Source organism: Mus musculus, chromosome 2, assembly GCF_000001635.26.
Source record: "Mus musculus strain C57BL/6J chromosome 2, GRCm38.p6 C57BL/6J".
NCBI classification, from domain to species: Eukaryota; Metazoa; Chordata; class Mammalia; order Rodentia; family Muridae; genus Mus; species Mus musculus.
Window position 1 is genome coordinate 69,968,826 of NC_000068.7, and position 22,456 is coordinate 69,991,281.

Genomic DNA, 22,456 nt, shown 5'->3' on the forward strand with positions numbered 1-22,456 from the left:
TTCTGGCTATCACAAACAAGGCAGTTATGAACTTAGTGGAACACTGCAGCATGGTTGGGCATCTTTTGGGTATATTCCCAAGAGTGGTATTGCTGGGTCTTCAGAAAAAATATATTTCCAATTTTCTGAGGAACCTCCAGATTGATTTTCAGAGTGCTTGTACCAGCTTGCAATCCCACCAGCAATAGAGGAGCTTTCTAAGAATGAGGTTTTACAAGAGAAAGTGGAGTTGCCCTCCCCTTCTCAAATACTAGGATATCAGAGAGTGAACATCTGTCTTTGGTTAGAAAGAATTAGTTTTTACCTCATCCGTTCATTTGAACTGTTCTGTCAGGCTCAGCTGAACTTTTCAGTCCATTATCAACTCCAGAGCTACTGGACCAGCTCTTGCTGGACCTTTTCTTCTGCTCCTCCCCATTTGGTCACACGCCTTTTAAAAATGAGAACAAACGGTAGCGGCTGTGCCATCTTGTTCCTGAAGTAGTTTATCTTCTGATCACTGGGCTATTACAGCCCTGAAATCTATAGAAGATGAGTGAGGTTTGAGTTGTAGGATCTGTGTATGGAACTTCCTTCTTCCTCTCTCACTATTTAAACCACACAATGGCTTACATATTTATATAGATACAGAAAATATTTAGAGGCCCAAACTTTGAAGATAGACTCAATGAATACTAATAGTTCATATTGTGTTCTGTTAGCCAGCTGCAGTTACATTTAAATGAGCGATCTTGTTAAATTTGGCTGCTTGTCTTCCAAGAGATTATCAGAAGATTAGGATGTAAAGTAATCTTGGTAAATTATTTTATTAAAGACTGCTGTGTTTATAATAATGACTTGTGAACTGTTTAATGTGGCACTCTTTAGGAAGTCTTCAAACTTCTATTTGCAGGTACTGTATAATATTCCCATGTATGAGATGGAAAGATGGCTCAGTGGTTATGAGCCCATCCTGTTCTTTCTGAGGACCTGAGTTCAATTTCCCAGCATCCTCATTGTACATTTCACAACTGTCTATAACTCCAGCCCTAGGGGTTTCAATATATGACTCTGGTCTATGTGAATATCTGTAGTTGTGTACACACACACCCCATATACACACACAAAAAGTAAATCAAAAAGTTCTACATAATTGTCAAAAGAAACTTAGAGTGTGTTTCAGTTTGTGTTTTCATTAAGATTTGCATTTACACATCACATTTATATATCTGATAATTATCTGATTATGATTTTTGTTTGTAATAGAATGTTTTTGGATCTTTAAATGAAATATATTTTGTAGAAACTGAGTTGTTTTTATTTTTTTTAAAGATTCTGATGGATCATCAAAATCTGTCTGAGCATGTGCTGTGCATGGTCTTGTACCTGATTGAGTTAGGCCTGGAGAACTCTGCTGACGATGACTCCGAGGAAGAGGTAAGCACTGTGTCTTCTCTTAGGGCAGCTGCCTGGGCAGGTTTCTCTGGAACTCACCCTGTAGTCCAGGCTGGGCTTACACTCAAAGATCCACCTTTTCCTGCCTCTTGAGTGCTGGGACTAAATGTGTACACTACTATTTTTTATGTATATTGTTATTTGCCTTCATTCTTATCTGTACAGCATTTATACATAATACCTTTGGAGGCCAGAAGTAGGCTTCAGATTCTCTGGAACTGGAGTTACAGATGTTTGTGAGCTGCCAAGTGGATGCTGGGAACTGAACCTGGATCTTCTGGAGGAGCACACTGTGCTCTTAGCCACTGAGCTAGCTTTCCAACCCCTATGTTTAGATTTTTAATTCTTAAATCTGAAGAAGTGATAAGAAGGCCCTATATATTAATTTATTTAGTGAGTATGGATGTGCACCATGATGCACATGCTCAGCTTGCAGGAGTTTCTCTCCTTGTACCATATGGGACCTGGGGATTTAACTCATGTCGTAAGGCCTGACTGATAGTGTACTCGCTGAGCCTACTCTCTGGCCTAAAAAGGCTTTATTCTTAAGATACATATGGTCCTTTAAAACTTCCCTTGACATTTATGGAATTACTTTATGCATAAAACTGTTGAAATTTATCATTTCAATGAAAAAAATTAAAGAAAGCTATTTATTTATTTTTGGTGTTATAGTGGGAACACAAATTATGGATTCTGGGGAGTGTATGCACAATTATGGATTCTGGGGAGTGTATGCACATGTGAGCACTTATTTTCTTGTCATTCATTCATTCATTCATTCATTACATATGTCTTAGGTATCAATGGGTGGACCAGAGCGTTGTCATGACAGTTGGTTCCCTGGCAGTAACTTGGTATCAAACATGAGGCACTTTATAAATTATGTTAGAGTGCGAGTCCCAGAGACGGCTCCTGAGTTGAAAAGGGATCCCCTCGCCAGCACGAGCTCTGACGCTTTGGACTCTTTACAAGTAAGTTTAAAAGTGACGGGGATGAAAACGGAGAGGTTTTCCTTACATTGAGAAATGCTTAGATGCATTCAGAAGAAAACATTGTTAGGGGAGCTTTAGATTATCATTTATTTCTTGACATGTCTGAGCACTGTTGCCTTAACCAGTCTTTTTCCTTCAACCTGCTAGAATTCCCGACGGCCTAAAGTTCTTCAAAGAGAGGTAGATGTGTATGGTATTTGCATTAACTAGCAACATGGCTAATTGGAAATGAGGAAACAACCACTGAAGTATTTGTGTGTGTTTGTGTGTGATTAATATCATTACATTGAAAAAGAGTTCTTAAAATTAGTATTTTTTACTTTTAATAAAGTTACTTATATTTAATTTTAAATAAATTTATGTTATTGATCAAAAATGCAGAGTAGTTAGTAGTAAATTTTTCATTTTAATGTTAAAAGTGTTCTGGACCAGTTATAGGTGGGCCGTTTGGATCTACTTACAATTGTCTTACTAACATCTTAAAAATGACTTGACTATTCCTAAGTCAAAATAAATGTAATTGCTGGCAGCATGCCCATTAAAAATAATTTTTCCTTTTGCTTCTGTGGCAATTAACTAATTCAACAGGCCCATAACTTGTATTTTGTCTGTTGTGTTTTGGGACTCATTGTGAAAGCCAGCTCTTTGCATGATGCGTAAGTAATCTTTAAGATAAAGGGAGAAGCGGAGCTGCAGAGAAGACTCAGCAGTTAAGGGCCTGTCACACCTTCCAGGGGAACTGGGCTCAATTCCCAGCACCCACATGGTGGCTCACAACCGTCTGTAACTCCAGTCCCAAGCATCGGGCATGCATGTGATACACAGACATACATGTGGCCAAAATGCTCATGTACATAAAATAAATAAAATTAAAAAGAAAAAATGACATGCCAGATAATTAAGTAGTTTTTTTCCCTTTAAACCAGGTATCATGTGAATAGAGAGAGCTGAATTAGATATTTCTTGTAGTTAAGTCTACTTGTTAGAATATTTCTTACATTTGACATGTTTTTGTTGTGAACACCGGAAAGGATTTTAATTAAAAACTTGGAACCTCTATCAGAGGCTCTTTTTATTCTAATGTTGTAGAGTATTTTAAAAACATTCAAAGTTAAAATTTTATACTGAAACTTGGCTTACAAATGCATGCTTTTTAATGCTCATTTTAGAAAGATGAGATCCATTAAACAGATTCATATTTTAATTAAAAGATGGTTTCTAAGAGGCTTGATGTGTTTGCTTTAGCAAAAAGACTGTCTAGAAGACAAATTAGTGAGAAGAACACTTGTGCAGTGTGAAGCAAATTATTCAGTCTTTACATTTTATTTATCCTTACATTTCAGTTTTGAGACTTGTAATGTTGGTAATTTTCAAACTTTGAAGTTCCTTAGAAGTGAAAATAATATTTACTATAGATTTACTGTCTTAAAAAAAGTGAAGAAAAATGGAAAGGCTTTCTGTGTGGTAGCATCCTTCCTTCCAGAAGCTCCTGGAGTGCATGCAGGTTCCTGATGAGTGGGGCAGCGCAGCGCAGCGCACCGGCTTCCCTTACACTCAGGCTCACTTTATTTACTGGTTATTTAGTTTGTTCTTTCATTTTTTTGTTGTTGTTTTGTAATATGGCTGCAGACATGGCCTAAGCTTGCTTGTTTGTTTTCTGTGGAGCAGAGAGAGGGGTGACTGCCAGTGGCCTCCTGTCCCTTACCACTGTTCCCATAAAGTGGTCTTACATGTATTTGAGAAAGGAGCAAAGGAAACGAATGGGTTTATCTGCTAGAGAGATCTTTAGATGAAAATGTTAAGCATTCCCGTTGGAAAAATACTGTGATATATTTTTAGAATTGGTTGTTGACTAACTTCTTCATCTTTCTGTCGTTCTTATTTCTACCTGTAGAATTCTGGTACAGCTCAAGTTTTCAGCTTAGTAGCAGAGCGTAGAAAGAAATTTCAGGAGATCATCAATCGCAGCAACAGTGAAGCAAATCAGGTGGTTCGGCCCAAGATTCCAAGTAAATGGTCAGCTCCTGGTTCCTCTCCCCAGTTAACCACAGCCATTTTGGAAATTAAGGAAAGCATATTGTCTTTGCTAATAAAACTTCACCACAAACTCTCAGGAAAACAAAACTCTTACTATCCTCCATGGCTTGATGACATAGAAGTTTTAATACAACCAGAAATTCCCAAATACAATCATGGAGATGGTATAACTGCTGTAGAAAGGATTTTGCTAAAAGCTGCAGTGCAAAGCAGAATGAACAAGCGCATCATTGAGGAGATATGCAGAAAAGTGACCCCTCCTGTGCCACCCAAAAAAATCACCGCAGCGGAGAAGAAAACTCTGGACAAGGAGGAAAGGTATTGGTATTTGTAGTGTTTCTAATATGTACAGAGCAGTTGATGACTTGGATTTTCTCTTCTTCCTTCCTTCTGGGCTAATGGCCTGGTTATTTCAGTTACAGCAGCCATAGCTGCTTACTCTGTAAGGTAATGGTTGGTCATAGCTAGTGTGTGTGTCTGTGTGTGTGTGTGTGTGTGTGTGTGTGTGTGTGTGTGTGTGTGTCTGTGTGTCTGTGTGTGTGTGTGTCTGTGTGTGTGTGTGTATGTGGCGGGGGTGATTGTGTATGTGTGTGTGTGTGTGTGGGGGGGGGAATTGTGTGTGTGTGTGTTGGGGGGATGCGGAGTACTTTATGGATAAAAAGACATTGCTCATACTACTACTGCTGAGGTATCTGAGAATTCTCTTGCTGTTCAAAAAGAAGGTTTAACTTAACTTTAAATAACAAATATAAGTATTTTTGATATTTCTTTAAAAAGAATCATTTGTGTGTTTGTATGCACATGTGCTTGTATGCATGTAACACATACACCACTGTGTGCATATGGAGGTTAGAGGCCACTTTTGGAAGTCTGTTCTTTCTGTCTTTGCATCTTGTGGGTCCTGGTATTTGAACTCAGGTCATCAAGCTTAATATTAATAGCAAGCATCTTTCCTGCTTAGCTATCTCACTAGCCCTTAAGTATTTCTTAAAATGAAAATCCAATTATTTGAATTTTTGGTACTTAATTGTGTTTATTACTATATGATTATCAATTAATAGAGAAAGCAATGTTTCTTTAGATTTTCCTTTGCCAACTTGTTTCCTAATATTTTAAAGATAAAATTTTTTAATTAGATTTTTTTCAATTTATGTGTGTTTTGCCTGCATGTGTGTATGTGCATTGCGTGTATGTTTGGTACATATGGAAGTCAGAAGGGGTTATCAGGATATCGGATCCCTGGGACTGATGTTACAGAGACCACAGAGGGATGCTCCTTGTGGACTCATTACTCAGCTTCCTGCTGCTCATCTGGCTTCCACTCATTCATACACACACACACACACACACACACACACACACACACACACACACACACACACACTGCCCACGGCCACCTTCCCAGGGAGTGGGTACCTCCAGTGGGCTGGACTACCTATGTCAGTAACAATCAAGATGATTTCCCACAAACATAGCAACAGGCCAGTTGATCTGGGCAGTCCCAGAACTGAGGTTCCCATCTCAGGTGACTCGAAGCTTGGTGAAGTTGACAGTTAAAACTAAGGAGTACAGGTGGCATTAACAATGATGTATGAGGACAGAGAGGAAAAACTGTCAATCCTGTTTGGTGTTCTGAGTTCATATAAGTTTGCCAGTCCCATGTAATTTGCTAGTTGTAAAGGAGATCATCCTATGATAACTGTATAAGAAGCCATTTTAGTCACATAGATGGTTGTGTAAGAAAAATTGTTTTTAGAGACAGAAAGTATCCAGGGACTGCGGGGGTGGCAGAGTGGGTAAGTGCACTGTACAAGCTGAGAGCTGACTGCCCAGCACTGTCAAAGCTGGGTGGGCATGGCTCTGCCTGCCTGTGTGCTCACTGACCAGACTGTCTAGCTGAAACAGTGAGCTTCTGCTTCATTGAGTGCCCAGTGTCATGGGGATAAGGTGCAGACGATAGAGCAAGTCCCAAGTCCCTGTGCTGCCACCCACAGCTGCATGCTCGTGTACACACCACCCACAAAAGGGATACATGGAATAATAGTAGTATTCCTATTAGACTTGACTTTTTTTTGTTTTTTGTTTTTGTTTTTTGTTTTTTGTTTGTTTTTTTCGAGACAGGGTTTCTCTGTGTAGCCCTGGCTGTCCTGGAACTCACTTTGTAGACCAGGCTGGCCTCGAACTCAGAAATCCGCCTGCCTCTGCCTCCCGAGTGCTGGGATTAAAGGCGTGCGCCACCACACCCAGCTACGAATAGGAATTCGTAAGAACCAATGTGTAATTTAAATGGAATTTAAATTTAATGCATCTAACTAATAAAAGTGGAAAATTGAAAATGAGTTGACTTACTTCTGCTAATTTCTTTAAATTTGAGGTATTTTCTCCTGATTATATACTAAGCTGTTCTGTTTTATTTTTAATTTTTTTATTGCTTGCCAACAGTCTTAAAATATTCTTTGTAAATAGATGAGTGATAAGTGCTAAAAGAGTTATGAAATAATCCAAAGGAATAATTATTTAGAATCAGAATGCTTTTTATTCTTTGGTAATTTCAGGACTCACTTCTTCTTCTTTGCACAAAATAATCTGACCTAGAAATGTTTTTAGAGGAAACTGAGAAATTTGCTGGCTTCTGCTTCTGCTACTAGGAGACAGCCAGTCTTAGGTAGCAGTAAGTGTTTATTCTGATCTTTTAGACTTTCTTCATATGTAAACATCATAGGTTTTTTTAGAACCTCTTTACTGTCCTTTGCTGGCAGGACTTCTTGCTTTTGCCACCTCTGACAAATACTTTGGACATTATCTTGTTGGAAATCCAGATTTTATTTTATTTTCTCTCTCCCTCTGTTTTTTATTGAAAATATTTTCTTTTCTCATACAATATAGTTTCCTCTCCTTCTACTCCTCCCAGTTCTTCCCCATCTCCCCTCCACTCTGGAATCACTTCCTTTCTGTCTCTCATTAGAAAAGAACTAGTCTCTTAAGAGATAACAACCAAACAAACATGACAAAATAACCCACAATAATATGGCTAAGATGTTGAATAGAATATTTCTTTAAGTGTTTATCAGCCATTTGAGATTACTCTATTTAGAAGTCTCTGTTTAGATCTGTTTCCTATTTTTAAATTAGATTTGAGTGTTTGATATTTAGTTTCTTGAATTCTTTATATATGTTTTGGATATTAGTCCTCTTGTCAGATACAGAGTTGGTAAAAAACCTTTTCCCATTCTGTAGGCTGCCACTTTGTCCTATTGATGTTCTTTGCCTTATAGAAACTTCTCAGTTTCATGATTTACCTTTTATTAATTGTTGATCTTGGTGCCTGCTCTGTCAGTGTTCTGTTCAGAGAGTCATCTCTTTTAAGGCTCTTCTCCACTTTCTCTTTTATCAGGTTCAGCACATCTGGTTTTATGTTGAGATCTTTGATCTACTTGAGTTTGGTGTAGGGTGACAAACATGGATCTAATTTATATTCTTCTACAGGCAAACATCCAGTTTGATCAGCACTATTTGTTGAAGATGTGGTCCTTTTTCCAGTGTGTATTTCTGGCTTCTTTATCAAAACTCAGGTTTTCATATGTGTGTAGATTTATGCCTAGGTCTTCAATTTGTTTCCATTGATCAGTATGTCTGTTTTTATACTAGTATCATGCAGTTTTATTACTATAGCTCTGTAGTACAATTTGAAGTCTAGAATGACGAGAAATCCATCAATTCTTTTATTGTTCATGATTGTTTTATCTATTCTGGGTTTTTGTTTTTCCATATGAAGTTGAGAATTGTCCCTTCACAATCTGTAAAGGATTGTGTTGGGTTTTGATGGGGATTGTATTGATCTGTTGTTGCCTTCAGTAGGATGGCTATGTTTACTGTTTCTTTCCTACAGATTGATGGGCATGGAGATCTTTTTATCTTCTGATACCTTCTTCAACTTCTTTCTTGAAACACTTGAAGTTTTTTTATCATAAAAATCTTTCACATGCTTGGTTAGAGTTACCCCAAGATTTTTTATATTATTTGAGGTTACTGTGAAAGGTATTGTTTTCCTGGTTTCTTATAAAATCCATTTGTGACTTATATCAGGAAGACTACTTAGTTTTTTTAATTAATCTTGTATCCAGCCATTTGCTAAAATTAGGAATACCTTATAGAGGTTTTAGGATTTTTTTTTTTTAATGTATCTCATCGTTTCATACCGTAAAGCAGATCTTGGCTTTTATTTTGACTCACACAGACAGTAGGTTTGAGGCCGTGTGGAAGAATAGAATCAGCTCGGGAACATTGAGCTCTCACTTGAGATTTAATACAGTAAGTGGTACAGGAAATAGGTTGCTCTTGATTTGTGGCCATTTATACGTCATATGTGCCTGAAACAGTAGATTAGTTTTAAAACATCATGTATGTAAAATTGTATTTCTCTTTAGGCGACAAAAGGCTAGAGAAAGGCAGCAGAAATTGCTCGCAGAGTTTGCCTCACGACAGAAAAGCTTTATGGAAACTGCAATGGATGTTGGTAAGTCAAAAATTTTAGTTTGAAACTCTTAACAATTAGTTATTATTTATGGTGATAATTTAATCTGAATGTTTACCAGTTTAAATAGTACAGATCACTTACTGTCTTTATTTAAACAGTAGAGTAATGGAATGATCAGATTAGTGGTTTAATTATTGTGTGTGCCATTGGGGACAAGTGTGCTCATGCTGCAGTGTGCGTGAAGGTCATGCGACAACTTAGGTCAATCAGTTCTTTCCTTCTACCGCGTAGGTTCTGTCTCAGGTTATCGGGTTGGAGGCAAGTGTCCTTTCCACTGCCTGAGGTTATTATTATAGCCATTTTGTTGTTGAGCACAAGCAGTTGTTAAGGAGACTTTTGGTTCTCTATAAATCTGTCTCTCACTTATGTCAAGTCTGTCAGCAAGTATTTGATTATTTATTTTGATGGTCTTCTCTGAAGTTATCCTAAGGTCCTTACAGTGATTTTAAAAATATAATGATTAATTATTAATTAGTTAAATGTAATGCCTAGTATAATGATTTTAAAATATTTTTGAGTGCTGTCACATTAATATTTGTAAAAATCAGGTCCACTTTTTAATTCAGTTCATATTGGCATTGGGATTTTTATAATGAGAAGGAGTACCATCTTCCTATTGATATTAGAGCTATGAATAGTCTGTTTAAAAAAATATTTGTTTTTTCTCCCCCTTTCAGTCCTCTTTTTTCCTATAATAGTTCTTCTTTCAGATTATCTTTAGATAAGTTTAGAATTTTCTGCATATATGAGAAAATAGTTGATACCTTTCTGTGTCTGCTGTGTGCCTTGCTATTAATTTCTTATTGTTAGTGATATATGTAATAGTTCTGCTTTATTAATATATAATGAGGCTATCCAGTGATTTCCTTATGTAAACCTTGATGACTATTACTTGAGAGATATTACTGAAATGTAGAATTAGGAACCCCTATTATCATAGGTTATGCTACTACCAACTTTTAAAGGGTTGTCATCTTAAAAATTTCCTCTCTCCAGAACCTTTATGTAAGTGAAAAAAAAGAACCGTTTGTTCCTTAAAATGTAATGAAGATTTTCTCTTATATAGTTTTTTAAAAGATTTTTTTTATTTATGTATTTGAGTGCTCTATTTGCATGTATGCCTGCATGACAGAAGTGGGTATCAGATCCCATTACAGATGGCTATGTGTTTACTAGGACTTAAACTCAGGACCTCTGGAAGAGCAACAGCCCCTTGCATGGATATTTTTGCTTCTGTTTTTTAGTATCAATTTTTACCTGTAATTGTTAAAAAAGCAAAATATTGAATCATGTATTACTTAAAGTTGTTTTAACTAACTTCACATTTTTGGTCTTTCTTAGAGCTGACATTTTACTTAACAATGGTCTTGGTTTTATTATGATATAATTTTGTTAGTTTTTAACTTTAAAAGTATTTGAAATAGATCTTTGTGGGGAGTGCATAATGAAGAGGGACTTTCCTTTTAAGAGTTATAGCTTTCTCCCTCCAGATTCTCCTGAGAACGATATTCCTATGGAAATTACCACAGCAGAACCACAAGTTTCTGAGGCCGTGTATGACTGTGTTATTTGTGGACAGAGTGGTCCTTCTTCTGAAGACAGACCTACAGGACTGGTTGTACTGTTACAAGCATCATCAGGTGAGTTCAAAGAAACATTTTGATAGAAACATTTTAGAGAATTGCATCTATGTTAAGAGCTCATATTAGAGTTCAGTTTTCTCATTGATTTAACTGTTCTAAAATCTATAAGCGTCTTAGGTCTATCAGTGTTGCCCATTTAAATATTCTAATTACATATGGCATATCCTGCCAATTCTACTTCAGTTTCTTGGGGTTCTTGAAATAGCATGCAGAAGTAGTTCCTGACACAGCATGTAGATTGCTGTTTGCCAGTATATCTTTTAAAACATTTTAAAAATTTGTCTAAATGTCCCTGTTTTTTCTTATTTTGAGGAATTTTGAAGTAGTAATAGTTCTTAGATGATCTTGACGGATTTAGTTCTTCCTCAACAGTATGTATGAACAAATTAAGTCTGTAGAGAACTGCATATATAGATGTTTAAACCAAGTGTCAGTGTATTCTTAAGTAAAACGTGCAGGCATTTACACAGAAGCACAGAGGCAAAGGTGGAGAATGGAGTGGATAGAGGTTTATATGTTACTGAAACTAAGTAGATATTAATTCAGAATTCACTTTATAAAGTGAAGACGCTTATTCTACCCTCCAGGTAAACACAAAAACAACCTCCTCAGCAGTAGACTAATAAAAATCCATATTAAAGAAATGGGGCTGGGCAGTGCTGGCACACACCTTTAATCCCAGCACTTAGGAGGCAGAGGCAGGCGGATTTCTGAGTTCGAGGCCAGCCTGTCTACAAAGTGAGTTCCAGGACAGCCAGGACCACACAGAGAAACCCTGTCTCGAAAAACAAACAAACAAACAAACAAACACACAAAAAAATGGGAAGGGACCCAAAATCCCACACTAGAAAATTTAATTGCAAAAGAGAGCAGTAATGAATGAATTAAGGAACAAATAGCAAACAAATTGCATACTTGCATAACTAAGTTCTTTGTTAGCATTCGTTTGAAATATAATGAACTTAATTTTTTAGTTAGAAGATGGAGATTGACAGTGAATTTTAAAGATGACCATACTGTGTGCTATGAATAAGAAATTCACTTTTGGGCCGGGGAGATGGCTTAGTGGTTAAGACCGACTGCTGGCTGCTCTTCCAGAGGGCCCAGGTTGAATTCTCAGCACCCACATAGCAATTCACAACTGTCTATTACTGCAGTTGTAGAGGATTCAACACCCTTACCCGGACATACATGTAGGCAAAGTACCAATACACATAAAACTCAAAGAAATAATTCATTCTTTTAAAAAGAGAAACTTACTTTAGACTTAAAGACACAAGTAGATTGAAGGTGTAAGGCTTGAACTTAGGATGTAGCTCACTTGGTAGAATACTTGCTTATATACACAGAACTTTAAGTTAAATGTATAACTAGGGGGTAATGGTTTATGCCTATAATCTCAGCACTCAGGAGGTATGGAGGCAGAAAGATCAGAAACCGTGTCAACAAAGAAAAGTACAGGAAAGTGAATTCTGTTGAATATTAAAAGAATTAATACCAAGTCTTCTGAAATGTCCAAAATAAAGAGGAAGGAACATTTTCAAAATTACCGTGTGAGGTTAGTATTCCCTTCATACTAAGCAGTAGAATGCATTACCAAGTGTAGATGCAGAAACCTTCATTAAGATTCTGGTGACTGAATTTGGTAGTGTAGTAGGTGGCACAGTGTGCTGTCTAACAGAGCATCCTCTTGGCTCTGCTTTATCCCACAGCTAAGTCTCCCCAACAGCCAGACGCGCCACACACACCTGCTCCATCCTTATGAGCACCAATTCCCATGCAGATGCAGTTTTAAAAATTACCATTTTTATTTCAGTGGTACATTTAAAAAATACATACATTGTGGTGCAGTGGTGTTTTAGAACATATATGCACTGTGTGATATGATGTGTCTGTGTTTGTAACCCTTTTGGGTTTTTATATTTTATACTTAAAAAAAATTATACTATTAGGTTTTTTTTCTCCTTCTGCCATATTTATGTCTGTCTCCCAATTTTTTTCTCCATGTTTAGTCTTCAGAAAATTGAATACCTTCTACCTGCTACAGGTTGTACATTTGATACTTTGTCTCCTCAGAAAACACACACACACACACACACACACACACACACAGAGGCATGAAGCATAAACATCCTTTTCCAGAATAAAATCAGGGACCTCCTCCTGTATAATAACAGCACTGCTATTATAATCATTAAATTTAATATTAATATTCCACATTATGTTTATATTCAAAACTTCCCAGTTATGTAAACTTTTGTTTTTTTGTTTATTTAATAATTGTGATGTTTTGAAACATGTCTATTTTGTAAAGTAAGTATGGACAGCTAAGTGATATACTTTTCACCTTACCCACCCATCTTTTCTTTGTGGTAGGGACCAGTAGTATCTTTTATAGCATATATTTCTTCTCTTTGTTTAGTTGTCATTTGTGAGGCTTCCTTTAATTTAAAACAATCTCTCAAGATCTTTGCCAGATTGGCTGCTCCAAAGACTGAACATGTGGATTCGTGTGCGACTCTCTTATTGTGAGATTCAGAGTAAACATTGTGGAGAGGGGTATTACCAGTGTGCTCCTTCTGATGGCATCATTTTAGGAGGATTCCATGTCAGAGTGTTCCCTGTTCTAGGTGATACCTGTAACATGGGGTTGATAGCCCTTAAGGTCAAATGCTTTGGCCTTTATCTTTTATCAGATTTTTTTTTCCTGAGTGTGTGAACATAACATCTGACACTTGCATCATGCTTTCTGATACTAAATTTCCTCAATTTGCCCCGATTCTCTGCCTTAGTTCCTGAGTTATCCCCTCAGTGGTGGGATACTTGTCCTTGTCACCTCGTGCGCTTGTGCAGCCTTGGGCTCACTGCTTTCTCCCAGCAGCAATGCTTCCTTTCTCTGAGGTAGAGCGTGTTCTCAGATGAAGTAGCTCGACATGGAGTAGGCACAGTGTCTACGTCCTTTTAGTGACCTGACAGGCTTGGAAATCATCCATCATGCATTCATACTTACATACTTTATTATAATCCTTGTGATATAAGAGTCTCACTTCGGCCAGGCAGTGGTGGCGCATACCTTTTGTCCAAACACTTGGGAGGCAGAGGCAGGCGGATTTCTGAGTTCGAGGCCAGCCAGGGCTACACAGAGAAACTCTGTCTCGAAAAACCAAAAGAAAAAAGAAAAAAACAAAAAAGGAAAAAAAAAAAAAGGGAGTCCCACTTCGTAGTCCTGACTGGCCTGGAACTCACAGAGATCCTCCTGCCTCTACACCTTGAGTGCTGGATTAAAGAAATGTTACACCACACCTCAAGATTATTTTTAAGAGTGAATATTTTCATATTTTGGGCCTTTATTCACTTGACAACTAAAACACTACTTTTTTTTTTGTCCTGAAACTCACTCACTATGTAGACCAAGCTGGCCTCAAACTCACAGAGATCCTTCTGCCTCTGCTTTCTGAGTGCTTGGATTAAGGCCTTCAGAACATTTAAATAAAAACATTTAAGCATTCATGATTGACATTTAAATAGAATTTTTGATATTAAAAAAATTGAAAAAAATTTAAATCTACTATTGGTTGTTGTGGTGGATAACCTGGCTGTTTCGGTAAATGAGGTGTCTGTATTATTCAATGAGCTTGATCTCTGTTGTTACTTAGTTTTAGGCCAGTGCCGGGACAATGCTGAGCCAAAAAAGTTGCCGATCGCTGAAGAGGAGCAGATTTACCCTTGGGACACATGTGCAGCAGTTCATGATGTGAGGCTTTCATTACTGCAGCGTTATTTTAAAGATGTGAGTATTTTTATTATAGAACAGTTTCGGTCTTCCTCTTCTTCCTCCCCCCCGCCCCCTTGCTAGTGGTGCTAGGGATCGAGTCTTGGGTCTTATACAACTAAGATTTACCTCTGAGCTGTATCTATCCCCAGCACTTGGATCACATCATTCAGTCATTTATTCATTTATTTAAACTGTATGTGTATATCTGTTTTGCCGGCATATGTGTAAGTGCACCATGTGTGTGCCTGGTGCCTGTAGAAGTCCTAGGGCATCAGATCTGGAGTAATGGATGCTTGTGAGATACCATGTGGGTGCTGGGAGCTGACCCTGGGTCAGCGCTCTGTAAGCATCAAGTGCCTTACAGCGGAGCCCCTGCTCTTGGGTTGAATTGTGATGGCAAGGTTGATGATGATGTGCCTTCAGAATTTCAATTTCAATTATCTTCTTCTGTTAAAATGGCATTCTGACAGCAAACGTGTTTAGTGGAAGAAGAATAACAATAGTTAGTATGTGGGCAGTAACATAATAAATTTCTATTAATAAAAATTTCAAGCAAGAAGTGTGATGTGTGTTTTAAATGTTTTTTATTGTGAGATCTACATAATTTACTTAAATGAGATAAAGTAAGTATTAAAATAATTTACTTAGCGTGTAAATTTTTTTGAACCACCTTTTACTGTTGTGTGAAGATGCACACTGCCCATGCGATATTTTAACCTGTAAAGGAGAGATGGAGTTCACTCCTGTCTTCTCTCCCATCCTGTGAGCTTAGGAGGTTGTTTTCCAGCTTTATAAGCTCTAGCATGCAGCAGCAGCAGCAGCAGCAGCAGCAGCAGCAGCAGCAGCAGCAGCAGCGTTGTAAAGGCCAGCTTAACAGCAGCAGCACTGTTCCTTCAAGGTCTCAGATGCAGAGCATTTCCCCACCGTGTGAGAGACCACGGTCTCCATCTCCAGCACTGTCAAGTCTAATATTTTTTGAGATTATCACATAAGATTTTCTCCCTTTTGTAAATTGAATTAAATAAATCCTGAATTAGGTAAACATATAGTAGTTTAAAATACTTTAAAGAAAAGTGTTACTTTAGTTAACTGTACATCGTTGTTTTGATTGCTGTCCTAGTAGCTCTGCCCGTGCATCTCAGTAGCACAGACATAAGACACACCTCCTCCTCACAGTCAGCAGTAGCCCGAGCAGTTGCCTCCACAGTCCATGGAATGGGGTTGCTGACGGCTTCAGGAGGAGCTTGTGGTTCTAGTCAGGGAGGCATTGTGTATAGTAGCACACGTCTTAGTCCAGCACTGGAAAAACAAAAGAAAACAGGATCTTGTTGAGCTATGCGCATTTGGCCAAACATCCTAAGCCTCAATTTTCTTATTCATAAAAGGTTCAAGTTTTCTTTTCTGCAGTGACCTTTCTGGGTAGGCCAACATAAATGATTTAGAGTAGCTAATTAGGACATCTCATGTTAGACCTTATAATACAATTTGGATATGATAATGGACGGTGATGGTTCTATTTATTTTCAGAGTTTTCAAAGTGAAGTTATGATTATTTTGAAATGTATATAATTCTGTTTTATTGATATCTGTGTTATTAATGTATGTGAAAGCATGAATGATGTGTGTTTGTGTAGGAGGGCCATGTAGACCATGATGTCTTTGAGGAGGTCAGAAGACAACATTGGCGTCTATTTTCACCTTTAATTTTTTTAAAGATTTATTTTGTTTTAAGTATATGAGTGTATTGGTTACTTTTCTATTGCTGTGGAGAAGCAAGGCCCTCCAGGCAAGCTGGCTAGATGCAAACACCACATATCACACTTGAGGGAAAAGTTTTCTTTTTATTTGGCTTTGTTATTCACCTTTATACATTTAATTGAAAGTGATTCAAATAAAATGCAAAGTATTATGACAAAAATGAGTCTAATAGGGTGGCAACCAGTTGTACAAAGCAGGGCTAGAAAGATGGATGGCAGCGGTTATGTGTACTGGCTGCGCTTCCAGGACCGAGTCAGTTCCCAGCACTTGTCAGCTGGCAACAACTGCTGTGACTCCAGCTCCAAGGATCCCGTTCCCTTCTTCTGCCTCCATGGTGACCTGAACACATGCGACACATGTGCATTCCTAGATAAATACACAGAAATAAAAAGAAAGAAATCAAAAAATGATGTTAACACAATCCTACCAACAAAATTCTTCTTGAAAATATTTATTTGAGGGCTGGAGACATGGCTTTAGCAGTTAAGAGCACTGGGTGCTCTTCCAAAGGACCCAGGGTTTATTTCCCAGAATCCACATGGCAGCTCACAAACTGTATTACCTGGAGTCCTAGGATGTCTCACACACTCTTCTGCCTTCTGCAGACAACAGGCACACATGTGGTGCACAGGAGGCTGCTGTACCTGCCTGGCTTTCCTGTGGGTTCTGGAATCCGAACTGTGGCCCACAGTGCTCGGGTTCTGAGTCCTTTTCCTACTGAGCCATCTCCCAGGCCTGAAAAAAAAATTTTTTTAAAAATTCAATCAAAATATAGCCTAGTGCAATAATTGTAAGAAAAGAGATCTAATAAAAGAAGATTGGTTGGTTATCTCTTTCTAAGGCAAAATAATGGATTTCAAAATAAGTTTGGTTGTTTTAAATGAAAGGCTCTAAACTGACCTTGACTGCTGTGTTCTTGTATTAATGACTAACTAGACTTTTCTTCTGCTAGCAATGATTTTTGTGTACTTTGTAGTAGATATATGGTATGTTTCCTGAATGTGTGCCTGAAGAATCAGGGCTTACATTGATTTTATATCCTCCTTCAGGGTCTCTGGTGGATAGGTCCTCCATGGACTTGATACTGAATGACTCTAATGCAGAGGGCAGGGGTTTTGGCTAAAACAAGCTCAACTCATGGGCAGGAGAATAACTTGATTGTTGTTGATATGGATTAGAGAATTAAGCTGTGCATGTTGCAGAATTTGCATATAGAAATGTAGTTTTGTAAAATAGCATATATATTTACTGTAGAAACATATATGAAATGTGACACGGAGGAAAGAGGGAATCTGAGCCTTGAAATTGATTTTGGATATGTCCTCTATCACTTACAGCTTAATGACCTTAATGGTATTGTCATTCTTGTCTTATAAAAAGGGACAGCACTATTACGGAATGGGTCTTTCACAAATAGTGACTTTGTGAAGACCTAGTGGTAACCCCTTAGCACAGCAACGAGTGGACATATAGTCAAAAATCTCTCTAAAATATCTTCTCATGACAGTTTCCTGTTCTTTTGACTAGCAAACTCAAGTAAGACATCTGTTACAGAGGCTAGTGACTACTATCTTCTGTTTTAAAGCTACCTACTGGCCAAGGGGGTGCTAGCATACCTGTAATTCTAGCACTTCAAAGTGGAGGCATGCAGATCAGGAGTTTAAGACCATCCTAGGATATATAGTGAGTCAAGGACAGCCTGGCTGCATCAGACCCTGTCTCAAAAGTACTTCATAAACAGAACAACTAGCCACTGTTTCTAAAGTTAACATTATCCACATTTTTATAATACTGTGCTGAAGAGAACAGCATGTTTATTAACTGACTACTCACTGAGTTGGAAATGATGTAGCCCTTAAATCTGTTTATATTTTAAGGATCTCCCAAACATAAGACAGAGATGAGCAGGCCTCCTGTTGTTCTTCCTGTTTGTAATAATAGAGCCCTGCTTACCTGCTGTGAGTGTGTGCTCTGTGCTTACCTGCTGTGAGTGTGTGCTCTTTGCTTACCTGCTGTGAGTGTGTGCTCTGTGCTTACCTGCTGTGAGTGTGTGCTCTGTGCTTACCTGCTGTGAGAGTGTGCTCTATGCTGCTGCATATTTCTATCTAGAGAGGCATTTTATACTTGTCTTTCTGTTTTAGTGTGTATGTGCCGGTGTGTGGCTCAAGCTCTGGGGTAGTCAGCTGTCTCCTTTCCACTGTGGGTTCTAAGGATTAAACTCTGGCCCTCATATTTGCATGGCAAATGCTCTTACCTGCTGAGCCATCTTGCCAGCCCCAGTGCAGTATTTTCAACTTTTGTGTTCTCATGAAGAATTTTGATTTACTGTTAGAACATTGGATTTAGGAACATCTAAAGACCTTGAATTATGATATGTTAATTTCCTTCCAACATTAAAAATGTAAAGATTTACATTATTTTTAAGCATGTAGGAACATTTTTTATGACAGTTTTCAAATACTCGATTATGTGGTTGTCACTCATGTCCCATGTGCCTCATATGACTCTGCCTATCTTATTGCTGCATATCCTACAGGATGAATTCAGGCTTAGTCCTCAATGCTGTTTGGTAGATCAAATGATGAAAATGAGAGAGAGGAAAAGGAGAAAGGGAGGGAACATTGATTTTTGAAGTCTTTAGCTTAAATGTAGTATGTGATAGGGCTTGGGAACTCATTGTGTGTAGGTAAGTAAGGATTGATAGCAAATGACTTAATTCTTTTTGACATTGAGTAAGTGCTTGTGGAGTTTTAAATCAAGAGAAAGAGAAATCTTTATTGGGAGGATGATAGAGTTCTGACATTGTGACTTTATGTTAGCTGAGGGACACTGAACTAGGAATTTCTGATTTCTGGCTTCGGAAAAAACCATCTATATAGCTCTTTCTGTCTGTCCCTCCCTTGCTCCCTCTTTTGCTCCCTCCCTCCCTCCCTCCGGAAAGGCAGCCAGGAGTATAGGATAGGTGAAATTACTAATTTCCTAGCAGGTTCAGTTTCAATGCTGAGAGTAGCACTCCCTTGAGGAGTACAAACATCCCTTAAATGCAAACAAGAAGTGTAAGGGAATCAAGTGGAGGAAACCTAAGGGCGGTCGACTGTGGAAGCCAGAGAGAAGTCTATGTTCCAAAACCAAAACTGTTGATGGCAGAAATGGAGAAGCTAGTGCATATATGATGCATAACTTGACTAGCAACAGTGTAGTTCAGCTCAACAATAATTTTTCTATGTGAATGTGTGTGTGCATAGACACACCCATAGGTTGATGTTGGGTGCCTTCCTCAATCACTCTCTGACTCATGTTCTTGAGATGTTTCTCAATGAACCTAGAACTCTTCTATTCAGTTGAGCTCTAGGAATGTATCTGCCTATATCTATATTCCCAGTTTAGGATTACAGACATGTACTGCTGCACTTAGCTTGACATAGGTACTGAATCAGAATTTAGGCCTTTATGTTTTTATGGAAGGCATTTTATGGACTAGCCATCCTCCCAGCCCCTGAACTTTTATATGTTATGGGATAGAAGAGATATTGTCATGATATTTATTCTCCTTTATTATAAGCTTGGATATTTGGAAACCAAAACTTACAGTATTCTAATTTTAAAGATCTTGCTTTGGGGCTATCATATGTTAATTTATATCAAAAAGCTACACACTATGTTTTAGGATGTACACAAAAACATGGCAGGTTTGGTTGAATGTATCTCAATATATTCATAATTATTTATTTGTTAGTAATTCTTTAAAATTAATTGTCTTTGTCTTTCTTTCTCTTTGAAGAGTTCTTGCCTTTTGGCAGTATCAATTGGCTGGGAAGGAGGTGTTTATGTACAAACTTGTGGCCACACGTTGCACATAGATTGTCATAAATCCTATATGGAGTCGTTACGGGTAAGTTGATCAGAAGGATTTAAAGATGTCTGTTACCTTTGCAGGTGTTATGAGTTTTACACCATATACATCCTGGCGCCTCTTCTTGAGTTTGAGGGTCATTTTTATACTTTAGCAGATGACTCCTGTGACTCCCATTAGTATTAGTCTTGGTTGCTGTTGCTCTGTAGTGCTAAGCTCCACTGCCCTAGGGATCATCTTGTCACGTGGTCACCCTGTCTTATTTAACCTTTGCACACTTCTTTGTCCATTAGCTCTCTCCTAACCCCACTTTCCTGTACTGAGCCTAGTTTGTCTTTATTCCCAGGCATTAGTCAGCCTCTTGATTTTAGACTTAGAAGTGAACCAAGAGATGGTAGAAAATCAAAAACTAAGTGAACTGTTATGCAAACGTAAGATTTTCTATATCAGGGACTGAGGTTATGTTCATGGCCTAGAAGTACATTTACTAATTTAGGTTCCTGCTTTCGTCATGTTTCTTTCCTGCTTGCCACAGCAGCTGTTCCAAGTCTGCCATCCCACATCCAGACATTTGGCTTAAATCCTAAGGACGTCACTCACCAACCTCTGTTTCTTCTTCTGTCACCAAGAAATCACTGCGTCTTCATCACACACTCCCTTCCCTCCTTACATTCACAGTACAGTTCCCCAGTAAGTGACTGTATCTTAGCCTGTCCCCTCTCTTCTTGGAGTAGAAGTCCTTCTTGCTTCTGCTGCGGAGCAGCCGCCCTGTGTGCTGTGCCTTTGTCTGCCGCACTGCAGAGGCCGTGCTCGGTTGGTTTAGAACCCTTCCCTTGACCTTGCATACAGTTGAAGCCTTTTTAAAAAGTCTTTCAGTTCAACTTGCTAAATGTTTTTATTATCAAAGTGGATTTTCTTTTCATAGATTCCTGACTGGGAAGCGTTTCTCTCCTTCCTTTGCCTCTTCACTCAGGCACTAGCCAGGGCCCTCATGGCTGCTCCTGAGTACCACATGCCATTGGTCCACTTTCACTAGTCCCACTGATATTTGATGTATGCCCTCTTTTGACTTCTTTGTAGTTGCTTTCAATACTGATTTCCTTGCTCTAATTCATTCCCTCCGTTTCTAAATCGTGTCAGTGGTTTACCAATACTCTCTTGTTTTCCTCTTGCTAGGATGACGCTTACTTTGTCTGAATGCAGTTCATTTACTCACTCCATGGTCTAGTTTGCCTGTTGACTCTGCTATGCTTTCATCAATTCAGGCTTTAATGAATTAGTTATCCTAGCTTCAGCTCGATGCAAGGTCAAGGGAAAGATTCTGAACAAGGCAACCTGAACTCTTTATGTACTGAGAAAGGAGAGGAGAGACAGCAAAGCAACACAAAGAAGATGTTACCTACCAAATGACCACGGCTGCTGCAGTGCCACAGACAAAGGACTGCACAGCACACAGGGAGGCTGCTCCTCAGGCATGAACTCTACTCCAAGAAGCAGAAGAGAAGGGCAGGCTAGAATACAGGATTAACAAGCTAATTAATAACTAAGAAATGGTTCTTAAGCACATTTCAGTAACTATTTAGTTCTAGAGTATTGTAGATTCTGTGATGAATCTTGGGGATACAACAGTAAATAAGACAGATCCTTCATCCAAGGATTTACGGGGTTTGTCAGTTACTTTTCTCACTGTGTGATGAAAAAGCAATAGAAGGATGCAAAGAAGGACGGACACATGGACAGACAGACTTCTTTGGCTCACAGTTTGAGAGTAGAGTCTAGAATGGTGGCAGGAGCACAAGGCTCTGTCCATATTGATTCACAGTCAGGAAGCAGAGTGAGTGAGTGAGAGAGAGAGAGAGAGAGAGAGAGAGAGAGAGAGAGACAGAGAGACAGAGAGAGAGAGAGAAGAGCTTGCTCTCTCCATTCTTTTTCCCAGGGTAGACACTAGTCTGTGAAATGGTGCTGCCCTCACTTGGGCAGGAGGGGGCGCTCTGCTCAGGTGAGTCAATCTAGAAACCCCTCAGAATCATGCCTAGAGGTTTGTCCCTCGGGGATTCTGGGTCTGTTGACAGTTAAATTCAGCACCAGGTTGTGTATTTGGTGGACAAAGAGTGCTGTTTTAAAGTACACACAGGGTCATAGTGACCATCTGAAGTATGCCCAGACATTTGATGACATAAGGTACCTTTGAATCATTCTATCTAGATCTGTATGTCTAAGGAACTAGTGAGAAACCAGATTGTAAAGAGCTTTGTGGTCCATGTGAACAATTGAGACTTTCTATAGCTTCCTCAGAAAAAAGATATTAAAGGTTTGCTTATATAGAAAAAAATATTGTGGTATTACTTAAGACCGGATAGTGTCTTGCATGTGCTTATAGTATAATGTGTATTATAAGAAGTGCCTTGTTAACCATTGATGACT

The 22,456-nt window shown here is 38.5% G+C and overlaps 1 protein-coding gene across 10 annotated transcripts in view; it reads left to right on the forward strand.

Moving 5' to 3' along the window:
- Ubr3 (ubiquitin protein ligase E3 component n-recognin 3) overlaps positions 1-22,456 on the forward strand; it is a 127,079-nt gene that overhangs the window by 71,894 nt on the left and 32,729 nt on the right. For 9 of the 10 annotated variants that reach the window (XR_003953713.1, XR_003953714.1, XR_374518.2 and 6 more), the window contains 7 exons: positions 1,312-1,416; positions 2,235-2,408; positions 4,324-4,784; positions 8,894-8,982; positions 10,494-10,643; positions 14,303-14,436; positions 19,961-20,071. Coding sequence is in view for 7 of the 10 variants with exons in the window: in XM_011239758.3 (XP_011238060.1) it covers positions 1,312-1,416; positions 2,235-2,408; positions 4,324-4,784; positions 8,894-8,982; positions 10,494-10,643; positions 14,303-14,436; positions 19,961-20,071 (1,224 nt within the window). In the remaining 3 variants the exon portion in view is untranslated. Of the gene's footprint in view, positions 1-1,311; positions 1,417-2,234; positions 2,409-2,576; positions 3,165-4,323; positions 4,785-8,893; positions 8,983-10,493; positions 10,644-14,302; positions 14,437-19,960; positions 20,072-22,456 lie in introns of those variants that run through there. The other variant, XM_006500120.2, reaches the window with a different exon arrangement.